The 17,177-nt window shown below is 52.5% G+C and overlaps 8 protein-coding genes across 8 annotated transcripts; 5 read left to right on the top strand and 3 right to left on the bottom strand.

Moving 5' to 3' along the window:
- Positions 1–1,000: 1,000 nt before the first annotated feature.
- M409DRAFT_23392 (uncharacterized protein) lies at positions 1,001–1,854 on the top strand (the record flags this gene model as incomplete). Its single annotated transcript, XM_033806774.1, has 4 exons — positions 1,001–1,046; positions 1,104–1,353; positions 1,412–1,598; positions 1,657–1,854. 4 exons carry the CDS (start codon positions 1,001–1,003, stop codon positions 1,852–1,854), a joined length of 681 nt encoding a protein of 226 aa, XP_033667090.1.
- A 278-nt stretch (positions 1,855–2,132) lies between these two features.
- On the top strand, positions 2,133–6,459 carry M409DRAFT_55067 (uncharacterized protein; the record flags this gene model as incomplete). Its single annotated transcript, XM_033812903.1, has 8 exons — positions 2,133–2,735; positions 3,097–3,313; positions 3,364–3,817; positions 4,179–4,417; positions 4,476–4,832; positions 5,109–5,306; positions 5,650–5,931; positions 5,990–6,459. The coding sequence occupies 8 exons, from the start codon at positions 2,133–2,135 to the stop codon at positions 6,457–6,459; spliced, it is 2,820 nt and encodes a 939-aa protein (XP_033667089.1).
- Positions 6,460–6,875: 416 nt separating this feature from the next.
- Positions 6,876–7,318, top strand: M409DRAFT_55066 (uncharacterized protein; the record flags this gene model as incomplete). The annotated part of the gene is made up of 2 exons (XM_033812902.1): positions 6,876–7,113; positions 7,164–7,318. The coding sequence occupies 2 exons, from the start codon at positions 6,876–6,878 to the stop codon at positions 7,316–7,318; spliced, it is 393 nt and encodes a 130-aa protein (XP_033667088.1).
- A 514-nt stretch (positions 7,319–7,832) lies between these two features.
- Positions 7,833–9,458, bottom strand: M409DRAFT_23387 (uncharacterized protein; the record flags this gene model as incomplete). Its single annotated transcript, XM_033806773.1, has 1 exon — positions 7,833–9,458. One exon carries the CDS (start codon positions 9,456–9,458, stop codon positions 7,833–7,835), a length of 1,626 nt encoding a protein of 541 aa, XP_033667087.1.
- A 453-nt stretch (positions 9,459–9,911) lies between these two features.
- M409DRAFT_23386 (uncharacterized protein) lies at positions 9,912–10,851 on the bottom strand (the record flags this gene model as incomplete). The annotated part of the gene is made up of 2 exons (XM_033806772.1): positions 9,912–10,471; positions 10,530–10,851. The coding sequence occupies 2 exons, from the start codon at positions 10,849–10,851 to the stop codon at positions 9,912–9,914; spliced, it is 882 nt and encodes a 293-aa protein (XP_033667086.1).
- A 563-nt stretch (positions 10,852–11,414) lies between these two features.
- M409DRAFT_66693 (uncharacterized protein) lies at positions 11,415–12,676 on the top strand (the record flags this gene model as incomplete). The annotated part of the gene is made up of 2 exons (XM_033817049.1): positions 11,415–11,667; positions 11,727–12,676. 2 exons carry the CDS (start codon positions 11,415–11,417, stop codon positions 12,674–12,676), a joined length of 1,203 nt encoding a protein of 400 aa, XP_033667085.1.
- A 532-nt stretch (positions 12,677–13,208) lies between these two features.
- M409DRAFT_55062 (uncharacterized protein) lies at positions 13,209–14,901 on the top strand (the record flags this gene model as incomplete). The annotated part of the gene is made up of 2 exons (XM_033812901.1): positions 13,209–13,842; positions 14,261–14,901. The coding sequence occupies 2 exons, from the start codon at positions 13,209–13,211 to the stop codon at positions 14,899–14,901; spliced, it is 1,275 nt and encodes a 424-aa protein (XP_033667084.1).
- A 647-nt stretch (positions 14,902–15,548) lies between these two features.
- Positions 15,549–16,235, bottom strand: M409DRAFT_23383 (uncharacterized protein; the record flags this gene model as incomplete). The annotated part of the gene is made up of 1 exon (XM_033806771.1): positions 15,549–16,235. The coding sequence occupies one exon, from the start codon at positions 16,233–16,235 to the stop codon at positions 15,549–15,551; it is 687 nt and encodes a 228-aa protein (XP_033667083.1).
- Between the last annotated feature and the right edge of the window lie 942 nt (positions 16,236–17,177).

Here is a 17,177-nt window from a genome sequence, read left to right as displayed (position 1 = left end):
TGGGTGTTCGTACAGGTATGAAGAGAGCTTTGGCCAATGAGAAGACTCGCTACTCAGAGCAGTGGTAACGTGTAGATTTTCTGTCTGCGCTTACGTACACTGGGTGTAGGTGTCGTGCTGGAGGAGGGGCGGGCAGACGTGTGTGTGGAGCAGGGCGTTGTGGTGGTGTGCTGGAGTGTGGAGGCGGTCAAGGGGCGTGAAAGCCGCAGGTGGTAAGTGGTGGTGGTAGAAGGAGATGCCGCCTAGCGCTGAGTGCACTCGGATGGGGTCAAACGACAGTGAGGTGGTGGTGAAGCAAGTGAGGTGGGAGCTGTCGCGTGAAGAGTCGGTGGTGGTGACGGTGGGTGGTGGTGCTGGATGAGGACAGCGCGCAGGAGTGGTGGTGGTGGTGGTGTTGGGCTGAGGAGGTGGTGTGGTGAGGCAGAAGTCGCTCAAAGAGAAAACCCGGCTCTTGTTTTCCTCCGATTCAAACTTGCCGTGATGCGCGCCTGGCCGGTCTCGATCGAAGCAGGGGGCGTGGTCGAGTCGTGTCCCAGGTGCAGGCGTGTGCGAGGAGGAAGGAGGAAGAGAAAGGTACGTCGTCCCTGTTTCGAATCGCTAGCGCCTTGGCTTCGACGCCCGAGCTTGCAGCTGGTCACGTGTGGGGAAACAACTTCACCTCACGTCACGTCGTGTGCTCTTCAGTCCCACGAGCACTTTCACGCACAAAGATTGCCTTGTCATTCGAACTACTGCACTGATAGCCAATGAAAGAAGTCCGTAAACTTGAGTCGCTCTTTCTGGATTGTGATAAATCGGCGGACCCGCATGTCGCGCCTGCCTCGTGACTTGTGACTTCCAAGATGCTCTTTCCTCATTTCACAAGCTCACCCTTTCGTCCCACATGCAACCACCCATCCATCGCTAACCTTCCACCTGCGATGTCAATCTGCTAGAGGTCAACCAACACACAGCTTTTCTGCCATACCTTGCCTTGCTTGAAGAGACGCACTCGCACATTATGTCCGAACCTCCCCCATGCCGCTTCCTCGGCCTGAGCGCAGAGTGTAAGTTAAGAGTGATGTGCTGGCCAAAATACAGGTGATTCTGACACCGCCTGACAGTACGCAACGAGGTGTACGAGCTCGTCCTGAAGCATCCAGGACCCCTGGAACTCTCAAAAGGAATCGACCTCACCACGGGCAGGTTCGGTCAGCTTGTTCGCAACGAACGCGTATACGTCGTGGGAGGATTCCAGGGGGATGAGGACTCTCGCCAGAACCTGGCTCTTCTCAGAACGACTCGTCAGATCCATGCCGAGGCGACGCCCATTCTCTATAGCAAGAACGAGTTCGTCGCCGTCGACAAGGACCCGTAGGTGCCCGGCAATTGCTCTTGCTCTATGGTGTACTGACATCTTTGCGACCAAAAGCCTCTGCTACTTTCTCAGACAGATTGGGCCATCTGTCCAATTGCTACGCCATGTGACCATTGGCCACTGTACCAAGACATCGCTTCGTTCCATGCTGGTGTCGCTCAAGGGCGCAACTCACCTTGATCGGCTCGAGTTCGCTTACTCTACTCGGATTATGGTTGGCGATGCAGCACGGATGGTAAAAGTCAGTTGAGATACATCCCCGCCCGGTCGGTCGTGTCATGTTGACATCGCAATCGCAGGAGCTAGGCCCATGGGCTCGTGCATTCCACAGAATGCGCAAAGCTAGCACGATCCAAGGAGAACGCAACGTACTGGATGTGCTAGAGTTTTCCGCGAATGATTGGCTCTCTGACGCTGACAAGGCCCGCGATGCTGCAGCCGTGGTTGCCTTCAGCGCTCAGGTCAAGGCGGAGCTGCAGAAGACTCTGAAAGACTAGACGTGGGTGTGCGAGTGATGCTGAAGCTAGGTCATGGCAGCTTGGCGGTCAGGTCTGGAGACGGGAGCGACATGGTTGTGGAAGTATTTGAGTAGGCACATCAACTCGCTCGAGCAATCACTGCTCTGCCACCACGGTTTGCTTCCCCGTATTGTTAGCTAGAAAAATGATCGCGACGAATAGCATTGACGTCACGTGGACTGCGGCTTCACCTAGGCAACCCATCCTCCTCAACTTCAGCACCTCACATCGCAACTACAAACCACCCTAACGCAAACATGGGACGCACTTTCACGGACCTGCCGCCTGAGATCCGCAACGGGATATACGAATTGGCACTCCAGCACCACCGCCCACTTCATGTCATTCGAGTCTGGATCAAACGCCAGTCCGGCTACGCCCTCAAATTGGAGCGCTCGTCCTGCATGCCGGCCCTTCTCGCCACCTGCCGTACCATCAACAAAGAAGCGACACCAGTCCTCTACGGCAGCAACAACATCCTCATCGGCGGCGCCAGCGTCCCAGATTTCGTCGCCCAGATTGGCACCTCCGTCAAACACCTCCGCCACATCGAGGTCGGCTTCCACGGCACCATCACAACTCTCCGCAGTGCTATGAGAGCTCTGCAACCAGCAGGTGAGTTGGAGATTCTGAGAATCGGCATCTATATGTTTGGCGATGCGAAGAATGCGTGGGAAATGGCTCGTGGATTGGAGCCGTGGGTCAAGGCGCAATGCGGACGGGGACGCAGCGGCAGCAGCAGCAGGGGTTCGGAGAAGAAAGATGTGGGGGATGTGGTGAAGGTGTTGAAGTTTGCTGGGAGGGAGTTTGCGGCAGAAGGGATGGGTGTCGTCAAGGTTCGCGAGAAGTACGAAGAAGAGGTTAGGGAAAAGCTGGTGGAGCTGATGAAGTGATGGAATGGGTAGTGATGGAGTTTGGGTCGCTTAAGACAGGGATGGAGCATCTCAGAGGTCTTTCCAAATGGCGAGGTCACTCGAGCGAGTCACAGATTGCGCCTATTGAGTGATTGAGTATTCACCTCGAGATCACATGCACTGACACTTTCCTCTCTTCTCTTCGTCACCACGCACTTTTCTCGCAAGCTGGCACAACATCCGTCAATACATGCACTTGAGCAATCATCACGAACTGGACTTTTGCATCGACTTGGCGTCAACTCGACGATGTGAGTATCTCGATACAAGTCTCTACAGTTCATCTCCTAACACACACACAGCGCAGATGTCCGAGAAAAAGCAAAAACGTGGCTTCCTTGATCTACCACCAGAAATTCGGTTGATTGTGTATTATATCTTGCTTGAAGGCAAGGGAACTGTTGACATACGACGAAGTACACCTAAACAAGAATCTCACGGAAGAGCACACGCCATCGTCACGACATGCCAACCCAAGATCCGAGCTTCTATTGTATTTGTCAACAAAGTCATCTACAAGGAGGGTAAGTAACTCGCCAATCGATTCACGACCTTGTGATTAACATCCTTTCAGCCCTCCCGATCCTGTACAAGAAGCATACATTTTACGCCCGAGACCCAGCACTCATGACGACCTTCATTCAGCGCCTCGGTTTCTCCATCCAACACCTAACCCACATCAGCATCGACTACAACTCCATCCTCGACTTCAGAGCCAACTTCAAAGCTATGATAAGCGCTTTAACGAGAGCCAAGGATTTGAGAACCCTCGAGCTGGCGCAGTCACTCTATCATCCGGGAGAAAGTTGGTCGCCCCTGTTCGCCTCTGCGGCAGGAGTCTTGGATAGACTCATGCCCTTGCTGGAGGCTTTGCATCGTGCTCGGCCGAATGAGAGAGGCGAGGCCAGATCGGCTTCGGACCTTCTTTCGGTCCGTATAATGCGCATTGATCACGAGCATTGGAGGATGCGGTATGCTGAAGCTGAGGAGCTGGAGACGGGTGTGAAGAAGTTGATGGACGAGACTATGTTTGTGTGAAGAGGAGCACAGGGAATGGAAGACATGGGAGAAGCAGGATGTGAGGAGAGAATAGCATTGATGCGCCTTGAAGATTGCAATGTACTTCTTCCTACCATTCGTTGAAGTAGAGCACAATCGTCGTCTGTCGCACCTTCCCAACTACGAAGCATGTGACGAGAGCTAAGTTCCACGCTAAAAACATCCCTGCGGATCGGCGCGACTTCCTTCCAGACACCGCACTTCTCGTTCCAACTTCATCTTTCCACAACTCGTCAATTCACATTCGCGGTCATCAACACCATCAACATGTCAGTGTTTTCTACCCTCCCTGTAATGTGGCTGGTGACTGTGCTGACGACATTCCTGCAGGGCAAGGATGACGAAGGAGAAGACGGAGAAAGAGAAAGAGCCCGTCTTCCGATTCATGGACCTGCCGGTCGAAATACGCTGCGTCATCTACCAGTATTTGCTGCAAGGCACATGCACCGTCGAAACCATTTCGGGCTATCCGAAGGCAAACTCTCGCGCTCGAGCCATGATCCACGACAAATGCCAGCCACACATCTCGGCGGGGATCATCTTGGTGAGCAGACAAGTCTTCAACGAATGTTTGTGCTGTGCACCCAGTAAACTACTCAGGAGCATCCGATCGCTGATACATCATAGCCGTCTCGATCCTGTACAGCGCCAATACCTTTGTGACCCATTACGTGAAGGAGGCCCTTTTCTTCGCAAAGAGCATCGGCAGCCAAATCCGCTACGTACGCCGTATCGGATTTGCGAGTACAGGCCCCAGGTTCAAGATCTGCTTCACGGACTTCATTCAAGTCTTGGAATCAGCCAAACGACTCGAAGTTCTGGAACTGCCCTATAACATCCTTGCCCCCACGAAGTGCAGTTGGTACTACACTCCTGACCAGCTCGTCGGATGGCTTGCCCCTCTTTTCCGAATCTTGCACGATGCCAAACAAGACTACAAACCCAAGAAGAACAAGGTTACCTCACACATTCTGGTGATCAAGGGTACGCAAACCTGGTGCTGGAGCGATCCCCAGGGAGTTAGTGCTAGAGATCTCCGGCAGGAGGTCAGAAAGCTACTTGCACAGGCTCTGGGTGAAGACAGCGCAGAGGAAGCATGAGGGCATAAGGGCTGAGGTGGACTTGGATATCTCGAGGCTGCAGCTACCGAGGGTTGTGTTTCACGGGGAAGTGGCTTAGATGCATTCGTTGCCAGTGGCCCCATAGTGGCCCTTATGCAACATGACGATGACGAAGGGCTTGTAATAAGAATCCCAATAGTGTGTGACAATTTCCACTTGACCCCAGCGTTTTCTGCACGAGACAGAAATGTCGAACACTCTTCGACGTCTCGCTCCTCAAGTATCGGGATAGGGGACAAATGGTACACCACTGCACTCCGTTTCAAGATCAGCAACCACCGTGCCACCTATGACGAACAAGGAGAACAAGACGAGGAAATTATACGGAGAAGAGCTTGTAAGCCTACTCGCGCGACACTGAACGAGAGCCTCGGCACAAAGATGCTGAGGGTACCGGGAATTAGTTGAGGAGACTTAAGACAAAGAAATCTCTTATACGGATGGTGGGCGAAGGTAGCACGAAAAAAGCATATTAGATTCAGCTGAACTTGTAAATCTGGCCGCCTAACATTTATCCGATCGGCCTCATAGTTTGTTTTACCCCAGCGTTCGCACGGAGACCGCATGTGACAAACCTTAAATTCGGCGCTAGCGTTGTCCGTGCGACTTGGCTTTGCCGAAGGCCGCTTCAACTCTGCCACCTTCTTGATCTTGCGACAAGTCACTGCAAATGTTTCCAGCACATCGTCGCGAGCCTGCAACAGCTCGAACCTCGACCACACCACACGTACAGTCGCCCCGACCTGCTGCAGACCACGCCGACATGGCAGGTTTCCTCGACTTGCCGGTTGAGCTTAGATGCGTCATCTACAATCAACTCGGCCTCAAGAGCGACTGCATAATTGAAGTTCGCAAGATGACGCCCTCCCATGGCAGCCCTGATCGCCTCATTCTGAACCAACACTGCATGCCGAATCTCTCGACGGCTATCATCTTCGTCAATAAAGAGATCAACGCCGAAGGTGAGCCCTCTCGCAATGGTAACAGCACTCTCCAAGATCTAATCGCTGACTTCTGAAGCCTCATCGATCCTCTACGCCGTCAACAAGTTCTCCTTCACCCACATCGGAGTATTGAACATATTCCTCCAGCGCCTCGGACCACTCGCCCAACATGTCCGCCACGCCGGCTACCAGGAGCTCGGCAGCAAGCAAGAACTCAAGACCCTCATCTCTCTCCTCAAGCCAGCCAAATACCTCACGAAGCTCGCCATCTCAAACGAAGTCACGGACTCGACGGGATGGTTCCGAACCTACAACGCGAAGCAGTTCTTCAAGCCATTGGAGCCTCTCTTCGAGGCGCTGAGTGAGGCGAGGAACAATCAGTTCGATGAGAGGAAGAAGGCTATCTCTGATATTGTGTCCATCCATCCTACCTATTACCTGGCGGATATTAGTGTGAAGATGAGCAGGGCTTGGGCCAACGCTGCCAGAGATGCGGAAGCTGTTGAGGCGGAGATGAAGGTTCTGGTTGCGGAGCATTATGGATAGGATGCTGGTCGTTGTTATTGGTGCTTGGCTGGGCTTCAGGGCTCGCATGACAGGAGCTGCTGGATCGTAAGTGTTCGGATGGACTAGATGTGCTTTGCAAGATGTTGGACAAGGCGAACAAAGCAGAGCTGGTAAAACAAAGAACCAATGAATTATGACGAGGACGTATCAATAGACAAAATCATCGAACATTAAATGAGTATGAAGTGTTCACACTTGTCTGATATGAGCCTCAAGTTCAAGTCGAGTGACTGCAGGTGTTGAGCTAGCATGTGACAAACCTTATTTCGGCGCTAGTCTTGTTGGCGCTATCATCACTTGCTCTGCATATAAGCTTCCACCGACTTCATCTTCCTTCGATACAAAAACAACCACCGAAAACACAACAACGTTAGTGCCATCTGCAATTCGACAGTATGGCCACTGTGGCTAACCTCAACAGTGGAGATATAGCAAAAAAGACCTTCACCGACTTGCCAGCGGAGCTCCGTCGTGCTATCTACGATCACCTTCTACATGCCGACTGCGTTCTCGAGGTATACATACCAACCCTCAGTACCGGAAAACCTTACCAGCCCCCCAAGCTTCGAGCAAACAGCAGGCAGAAGATCTCCACGTCCATCCTACGTGTCAACAAGACGATCTACAACGAAGGTGAAGCGAAAACTGCACGAACATCAAAGCCAGAAACTGACAGATTGAAGCCATCCCCATCCTCTACAGCAGCAATTCCTTCCGCATGCAATCCGCAAGCAGCCTCACCAACTTCGCAAACGTCATCGGCACTTCCGCGCAGCACCTGCGCCATGTCGGTTTCGAGGGCCACGACTTCAAAAAGGGTCTCAAAGCCCTGCTATAAGCACTGAAGCCGGCGAAGCAGCTTTACACACTGAGCTTGTCCCATAATATGGTCAAGAAAAACGGCAAGAGAGCAATCTACAATCTCGATACTCTCGCGGCTCAGCTTGGTGCCTTCGTGAGGGGGCTCAAGCGCCACCAGCTCAAAGACACGGAGAGGAAGGAGCGGCCGCTTGAGGGGGTCGTGTGCATCTTGCCGCAAAAGTACCCAGCTACCAAGCCGAAGCAGCGCATTGTTCGACAGGGTCACGCCAAAAGGTTCGAGGCGGAGTTGAGAGGTCGACTTGTGGAGAAGCTGAAGAAATTGTGAGGACTGGAACGGCCTGCTTGCAGTTCTTGGATTGCCATGCTATAGCATTCGAGACGTTTGAGGAAAGTCAGGGGGTTGGAATAGCTGCCATGATGCTCTCACTTTCATACTTTGCGGAATGGGTATCTCTATAATCAAAAGTCTGTGGTTCTGTCAGAGCGATCAAGTCCTGTGTTTCCATGTCGCGTCAAATCATGCATCATTCTCATCTCAACACCTCTGGGCGAGTAATCCCGATTGGCCTCCCATCGGGACCTCCGGTAGGCGCAGACGCCATCTTCGGCTTCTGAGCTCCACAAAGCCCACACCGGCCAACGTCTCCTGCGTTGAGGTACTGACTGCCCTTGCACGTCTCGCTCTTGCAGCGCCAGCAGTCGGCAACGAGATTCGAACGCAGCACATGTGAACACACCATGCACAGAAGTGCGTCGGCCTCATTTTCCACAGAGCAGACAGGGCATGCCACATGACCTGGTACAGCCGATGCGACGTTCTCAGGTGCCGAGGTTGGGGCTGGAGCAGGCAGTGTGGCAGTCTCGCTTGCTTGAGAGGACGTGCCTCCACCGTCGACTTCACGCAGAAGATCTGCTTGGGAGGCTGAGAGACCTTCATCTGTTTGCTCGATCGCAGGATCTGGATCTATCGGTGGCTTGTCGTCCGACTCGCTCTCAGTCTCCGAGTCAACGCGGTCACGAGGCGCTCGGTGTACTGCTTTCGCTTTACCACTAGGAGCTGGGACAGTCGACGACCGAGGTTCTTCTGCCTCGCTTTCAGTCTCTGAGTCTTTATGTCCTTGCTCACCTCGTGCCGGGGAATTGCTCTTTCTGACACGGACCAGCTTCCGCTTGGGCGCTGCGCTCAGCATACGAAGTTCGTCCATCTCCTTGTTCGCATCCTCCTCATCGTCTTGATCATCGCCACAAACCTTGACCAAGTCTCGTCCGCGACCGTCCTTAACAGTCACGGCATTTCGGTCGACTTCGTCGTCTCCCTCTGACTCGGTCTCACTGTCCATGTCGTCCTCCGGCTCCGGAGTCTGCTCTTCCTTCTTCGCCTGTCCAAATCGAGCAAGAGCAGCAGCAGCTCTCAGCTCACGACCACGTTTGCTGTTCGCTACACGAGGTTTGCCCTGTCCCCTCTTGCCTCCGTTCATCGTCTCCAGGGCTCCCCTCAGCAGCTCATCATCACCAAGGGATGATCCATCGCCATGCTTGCCGAATTTTCGGGCGATCCGCCGCTGTTGTCTCTCTGCATAGCTCAAATTCTCTTGCTCGTCCCTCCCATTCTGTCCACGCTTCCTCTTGCGTCCTTTCCTCCTATACGACCCACCACACAGATGCTCAGGGATCTGAGTATTGTCTGGCGGTGCCGCATTGATGAACGCTCCATTCTCCAATCCTCTACCTCTTCCCCACATGCCTTCTCCCGTGTATTCCTCTCGCCACAGACCCTCCATTTGTTGTGCATATTCATTTCGTACATTCCAGAAAAAGCGGCTGTGGTTCATCTGCTTGCAATGCGCCAGCTCATGCATCATCACCATCTGCACGAACTTCATCGAGAGCCATCGTCCTTGTTTGTCCTTCAGCACCAACTGAATCACCTCGCCGGCGTTGAAGTTGCGGCCTAGGAACTCTGGATTTGGCTCATACTCCTCCAAAGCCATCACCGAGATATGGTGCTTCTTCATGACCGGAAGGCATTGTGCGGCGATTCGGGAGAGGAACTCTTCGGCAACGGCTTTGTCGGGTCCTTCTAGAGGCTTGATGAAGTTGATGTTGGGGTTGGGGCGTTGCTGGCGCTCGTTGAGGCGCTCGAACCCGAGAGGCATCTTGTCGGTCTGGGCGTCATGCCAGCTCGGGTCCAGGCGATGTGGTAGATTCTATGGGAGTGTCGGCGATGATGAGGTGAAGTCACAGGCTTAGCTAATGATGGGTTGTTGTGGTCTAAACCATAAACACGTGTTAAACGCGCCCCACGCTAAACCAATATTAATCAGACATCAGTCCGCGACAATATCTCTTCAACCGCTTTCTGCCCCTTTCCGCTTTCTGCTTTCTGCTTTCTGCTTTCTGCTTTCAAGATTTCTTTCTTCTTCAGATATACACATCAATTCAATGGCGAAAAAATAGAAATGGAATTCTAATACAGCCGCTGATCAAAAGCACTCACAATCTGTCCTTACTTTTGGCTGTTGGGGCTGGGCGCTTCTAGGGTCTCCACATCTGTCGGGACCTTTACCGCCTGATACGCTGTCTTTGCTGTGTTCTTCCGGCGGCAATGCCTACAAATATGGCATGAACATGCCGGGGAAGAGTCTTTCCATTACACTTTCAACCTCGTCCAGACATTCTTGCTTCTGATAGTGTTCCATGTCGACGGGCCATCCGTGCTTGCGGAAGATGTCCTGTACCATTGCTCGAGCACCAGGCGTCTCTGGATCGTTATCCTCCCAGGCTTCCTCTACGAACTGTCTGCTCACAGGGACATACTGCAGTTCTCGGAAGAGCCACTTCATCACCTCGAAGAACTCCCTGACCCCCCACGCAGCGCCCCATCCTCTCCATTCCGCCTCGTCAGGTAGCGCATATTCGTAAGGGTCGTCTTCGATCGGCTTATAGGGAAGGTTCGGATCGAACCTGATTGCGTGCGGGCACTCAACGAAATAAACCACCCCAAGTTGCGTGTCGAGAAAAATCTTGTTGCCCCAGTCGGTGAGGCCGATGACATGAGGAGGTACGGGCTCAAATGGATCCTCTGTCCTGCCTTTTACAGCTTCGACTCCCGTTTCACTCACGGTCTTCGCATAGCGTGTCCAGTCAGCAAATTGGATGCGTCCTAGTGCTAGCAGACAAGTCAGCTAAACGCCACCGTGTCCGTGCCCGCAAGCAACCATACATACTGTGCGTCTTCTCCCCGTCTAAAGAAGTCTTTACATAAGGAAGCCGCTTCAGCAACTCTGCAACCTCATCTGTTTTCCCCAGCATTTGCATGCTCTCCACGGTGACTTCGCGCCAGCCGTCCTCAGGGGGAGTCAGAAGCCGGCTTTCGTCGAGGTACATGTCCTGCAAAAAGTTGTAGTAGTCTCGAAATGCGGCAATTGTGTTCTCGCGCGAGTAGCTGGTGCGAGAAAGATCTTTCGTCTCGGAGATCCGTAAAAGCCCAGTGTCAGGGTCACGTCCAGAATCGTCCTCATCATCCTCTTCTTCAAACGGGTAGGACATGTTCACGGGGCGTGTTTGGACAAAGGCGAGGTGAAGCGGCACAGCACGATGAAGAATGGATGGTCCATGTTTGGTCGCCAATTAAGCTGCCCAGCCAGTTTACACAGAACTCTCGAAGAAAGAGTAGACTTGGAAACACACCAGGGTGTTGTCACCTATTGGAGATAGGGCAGATGTCATTAGATAGTCTTTATTTCATTACCGGCCCGCTCAAAAATCAATGCATCCATCTTACCTCATTCTTATTCTAGATAGTCTCTCATACTGTGGCTAGAGTATTTTACTACACTAAGGTATAATTCAGACCGTCTTGTACCTAGTAGCAGAAAACATTGGTAGGTACCTATTTTAGTAAAGTCAATACAGACCATTAATGTCGATACAAGCTCCAGTAATAATAAAATGTGCCTCTGCAGCTGACGCGAAGAGCACGCGCCGCCAATGACGTCGAGCAAGTACGAGCCTCAGGCCACTTGCTTGTCCAACTTTCCAAGTTCTTTTCGAGTGAATGTTCCGGCATTGTCCTTCTCCCATGCATCGTTTCAGCCCATAGCACATGCAAAATGTCTGCTTTCAACACTCCCTGGTTCAACAGCCAAGACCGATCGTTTTTCAACGTCTTGAACAAGAGCAAAATCGCCCATGTGATACTTGCCGCCGAAACGGACGACTTTGACGAAGAAACGACGCAGAAATGGCAAGACGAAGGTTTTCATGCGGTGTATGTGCCGATGTTGAAAGGTGGCAACGATTTCATCAAGCGATTACATACGGTCGGTGATAACTTTGGCGTCTCGGAGCAGTATGCGATAGTAGGTAATGCAGAGCTTTAACATGGCATCAACGGATTGAACATTTGCTGATTAGATCTCTAGCATATGGCGATGCAGCACACTTAGCTCTGGAAGCACATACAAAACCAAACCACCCAAAGCTGGTAGCCATCGTTGCATACTATCCATCGGCCATCCCATCGGTTCACACAAAGTACCCAGCTTCTGTGCAAGTACTCGTACACCTGGCTGGCAACGAAATTGGTGTTCACAAGCATCCCGAAGTCCTTGGTATCCAAGGAAAGCAGAAGACTGTCCGAAAACGAATCGATCCGGGAGTGGGCTTCGGCGAGTGTCTCAAGCTGGGCTTCCGAGCCTACACCTACTCAGGCGTCAAATCAGGATTTGCTGAGCAAGACCTGGAGGAGTACGATCCTGTTGCCGATGGAGTTGCTTTCACTCGTAGCATAGCGTGCGTACGCAAAGGCTTTCGCGTGGAGAACGATGTCGAAATGATGAGAGATCACCACGTCAGATACCTACACTCAGGACAACAGGACAAAGCCGTCAAGCAAACAAGACCTTACGCACACGTCATCCATACGCCGACACTGACTGGCGGTGTTGGACTAGAAGATATCACCGACTTTTACGAGAACTTCTTCACACCCATCCCGCGGCAGACGAACGTGCAGATTCGCCTTTTGAGTCGGACGGTTGGAACTGATCGAGTGGTCGACGAGTTGTATGTTGCGTTGACACATACAATTGAGATCCCCTGGCTCTTACCTGGAGTACCGCCGACGAACAAGAGGATCGAGGTTGCGATTGTGTCGGTATTCCATGTCCGTGGGGAGAAACTGGAAAGCGAACATGTCTACTGGGATCAGGCGAGCGTACTCGTGCAAACTGGCATGCTCGATCCGAAGGTTGTGCCAGACGCACTGAAGAAGAAAGGCGTGAAGCAATTGCCGGTGGTGGGAGCAGAAGGCGCCAGAGCAATCAAGAGAGGGAGTAGCCAGAAGATGAACGATCTAATTCCAGATTGGTGAGGTCTTGACTAACGGGTGAGGTAGTGGTCCATTTTATGATTGTACATATTCTTGATCATGTTCCGGAATAAGCAGTCGCGTAACACGCTGAAGCTAAGTTTGCGCTAGCGTGATTGGCGTGATTGCTGAACTTCACTGCCATCTGCACCTTCTCTTGCACCTTCGATGGCACTTTCACTCGAGAACAGCGACAGGTACAATCGATGTGCGATGCGGCTGCCATAGGAAGTCAACGATAAAAATCGCGACACCGAGTGAGGCCAGGCACGACAAAGTCGGGGTCTCCTCTCTCCTTTCACACCCCAACAACTACAAACATTCTTCACTCCCATCGCTTTCTGGACAATCGATTCGCTATCTATCCAATCGCATTTCATCTCATCACGAAGAGACTTCAACTGACTGAACCTCTGTTGCTTTTCTTTCAAGGCTCTCGCTTCTCGACCATCGCACACTCGCATTTCTTGAAGCGCTCTGCATCATCACCGTCGTCATCCGCAACTGCCAAGAACTTCGAAATATCCCCGATATCATGGCTAGCGCCATGCCACTCGCAGAAGACAACACGTCGCAGACGACCCTACCCATCGCGGGACAGACTGGCCGTCCACAGAAGCTAGATCCCAAGAAGACGGGGTTCTTTGACTTGCCAGCCGAGCTCAGGAACGAGATCTACGCAATCACCCTCATCAGACCACGAAAGCTATGTATCCGAGCAATTGGCGTTGATCGCACACCCAAAGTGCGCCTTGTCAATACCCGCATCTACACTTCGGTACTCCGGACCTGCAAGACCATCTACGAGGAAGCCACGCCTGTCCTCTACGGCGCCAATACCTTTCTCACAAGCTGCGATGATACGTCGTGGCATTTTCTCAACATGATCGATCGCTCCCTCGAGCATGTTCGCCTCTTCGAGAGCACTGACACCGTTCAGCTTGAAATCTGGAAGCGAATATTGGCTGTGAAAAGGCATCTGATGTTGGACCCGGACGACGAAAATATCGGGTGGAGATTAGGGAGGGCCGTCCACGACTTGGATCAGAGCCGAATGCTAGGCGAGAATGGTCACAATGCGCCGGCGAGCCAAATGGACATCATCGCGATCGCATCGTCCGTCAAGGAGGTGCGGCCTGGGATTGCGCGCCGTTGTCGTACCTCAGAAGGTAAACGTAAAGCTCTCAAGCCTTTGAAATGCGATGTGGAAAGATCAGAATCTCCACCATACCCCCAGAGACTGTGGAGGAGAGTATGCATGCGGGCACTTCGTCTTTTTCGATTTGTCCGAGGGAGAGGTAGATGAATATGTACCGAGAAGTTGACGAGGCTTCGAGTAGGATAGAACGTATTATATGGCGACAAGTAGGTGGAGATATGAAGGCCATAGAAAGGTGTTGGGTCCAGGTGTTCACTCGTATTATGCAGAATTCATTCAATGGTGTTTGAAGCACGCGTGCATGTGATTGCCAAGAAATTCCGCCTAGAGAACTCCATTCGCGAAATCCTTCCACGACATGCATCTTGCATCTCGCATACACTCTTCTAGACAAAGCCCACATAGAGCTTATCAAGACTGTCGAGCAGGTTCAATGCCTTACGACAACATCGCCATCCTCTGGCTACTCGCCACGCACGCCGGCCTTCTCATAGCCCTCACCACCACCCTCGCCCTCCCGACCCTGAATCCCCTCAAAGCCAACGAGTATCGAGTGGGATTCTTCGACCTACCCGCAGAGATCCGCAACAGGATCTACGAGCTCGCGCTCACGAGGCCGCGGACACTCAGCCTGTGTACGACCTTTCAACACGGCAGACTTGTCCTGCGCCTGAACACCACACGGATTTTCCCCTCCATCCTCCTCGCTTGCGCCACGACTCATCGTGAAGCTACTCCCATACTCTACGGCGCGAACAAGTTCTCTGTTCGATGTCATGACACGGCGTTCTTGTTCCTGATCCGTATCGGACACTCGGTGAAGTTCGTCAAGGCTCTCAAGATCGAATGGGATGCCTGCTCGGTTGGCATGGCGGCGTTGAAGTTTGCTGTATCTCTCGGGGGATTTGACGAACCGGGGCATCGCGAGGCTCAATGGCAGATTGCTGTTGTCTTTCAAGAGCTATACGATGGGGGACAGCGCAACTTCGGCAAGCCGCAGATTTTGGATCGGTTTGAGTCTGCAACAGCATTCGTGCACTCGAACACCACGCTATCGAGTTGCGCATAATTCGAGAGCTGCTGGCATAGATCGAGCCATTTGGGCATTCAGGAGGAGCATCGAAGGATATGAGTCGGCTCACGCAAGACGGACGGCTTGCGATGATCAGACATCAGAAGGAACGGGTCCCCGATGGAGTTCACACTCCACACCCAGGGACATATCAGGCGCTGTTCAAGGGTGAACTCAAGACCAGCGAGATCATGAATGGGCTGCAGGGGAAGTTGAGCATGCGCCCAAAGCGTGCGAGCATGGAGAGTAAAGCAGAGTACATGTAACGAACATCCTCCAAAGCAGTCGTCGTCCACTCGGAGTGGATCACAAGACTTCATCATCTCCCCGATATTTGTAAAACCAGCCTGCTCTTTGTTGTACTCCAGATTGCTTAGACCGCCAGCGAGTGATGGGGATCAACGTTCCAGTTTGAGATGTCCCAATTTGGGGTAGACCAGGAGAGAGTATGATCGGCTTTGCAAAGGGTGCTGACGTCCTTTCCCCAGCTTACTTAGATCTTTATGAGAGGATGGTCTATTATGAGACGGTGACCAAAATTCTTGCCCTTTGAGGCTATCTGCATTATGACTACTTTGAAGTCGTTCCCCAATCCGAGTCATCATTCAACAACTCACAGAATCGCTGCGATATCCATCACGATTCTACAGAACCCAAGCAATAACCCCAAAGAACATCGCCGCAAACCCACTCATGATGCTCGACATCGGCGCCGCGCCCTCATACGGCACAATGCTGCTCGTCGGCGCGCTCGTTCCATTCGGCAAGAAGCCTGTCCCAGTCGGTTCAGCAGTCATCGAAGCATTCGCGGAAGGAGAGATGAATCCATTGCAAAGGCCGTTGTTGCAAGTGTTGTAAGCACACTGTGCATTGCTCTTGCATGCTGCGTTGAAGTTGCCGCAACGACGGATGAGTCCTGCATTGCTAGCCCAGCACTGAACGCCGGGTCTGCATTGCTTGTCGTCTGAGCATGTGGCGCCGAGATCGAGGGAGCCTTCTGGGGCGTTGACGGGTGGTTGGCCGGAGGGCTGGCTTCCTGGTGTGCCGGTGACGATGTTCGTTGGGGAGGTTACACCTGTAGGGCCGTACGGTTGCGGAGGTGTCGTGTATGAACTGGCGGATGGTGGTGAGGTTGCGGCGCCGGAGGTTGCGGATGCGCAGTAGTCTCGGATACGGGCACTGTCTTCGCCCGAGCATGTCGCTAGGTCACATTGGCAGGATACCTCACTGCCTCCAGATGATCTGCAGTGGTCGTACGTAGTTTGGCAGTCGTCACCGCCAGTGACTGCAGCTGTGACGGCTGATGCAAGTGCAAGGAGTATGAACTTCATCGTCGTGGGCGGAGGTGGTCTTGGTTTGGATAGTGCTAGATGTAGGTATGGACACGAAAATGTGGATGTGCAACGATTTGATATCAACGACAGCGAACGACAGTGATGTAATTGAAAGCTCGATTTTCTCGTGAGGTCACGAAAAATTGGAAACACAACCCACTTCTTATACCTGTTTCGCGATGCATGAGAATTCGTGATATGACTTCAGGCTGGGTTTACGGCCAAGCCCATCCCGGCGCTGGCGTTCGTATCCATGGGTACCAGCCTCGTGATCCGAGACTATCCGCCACACGACCGTGCTGAGGTCCATATTTTCAGAGGCTTGGCCGTTAGAAATAGCCGTTGACTTCGCCTCGAATAGTAGCAGAAGTCGTTCATCGTGCCTGCAGCTGTTTGGTGGGGAAACGTTGTGGTCATGAACATGTTCGCCACCGGATTGCATCGCAGACGGACTTTCCAGCTTCATACCTTGGAGTGCTTCCGACAAAAACGAGAGAGATACTTGCAAGAAAGCCGCGGATTTACGTTATTCAGCCATGGCATGACATTCTCTTCTGAAAGCCGAGTAAAGTACGGTGCTCATCTTGCAAAAAGCTGGCTGGGGCAACAGGGCTTGAATTCCACAGTCGTATGGCCTACGACCCTGTGTTTCGATGGTTGCTGGGCGGGATGAGGATCGCGAGCGGTCAATTGACCTTCTCGTCAAGGCCGTGTCGCATATTTTGTTCCATATTAGCAAGGATGCCGCTGGAGTGTAGGTGGAAGGGTCTTGTAGTACGTCAGGTACGAGACTTTGGCAGCGAGGCGAAGCAGATCGAGAAGGGTCCAGAGTGCTGTGATCTGACAATAGAGAAGTCTTGTCAATATTTGCAGAAGGTGAGGTGAAGTCGTTCGCGGCGATAAGATGGTGATCCTTCGACCGATAGAGAATTGAATTCG

The sequence above is a fragment of the Zasmidium cellare genome (assembly GCF_010093935.1).
Source record: "Zasmidium cellare ATCC 36951 unplaced genomic scaffold M409scaffold_19, whole genome shotgun sequence".
In the NCBI taxonomy this organism is placed as follows: Eukaryota; Fungi; Ascomycota; class Dothideomycetes; order Mycosphaerellales; family Mycosphaerellaceae; genus Zasmidium; species Zasmidium cellare.
Note: the sequence above shows the minus strand (reverse complement) of the source record. Positions and strands in the feature narration are given on the sequence as shown.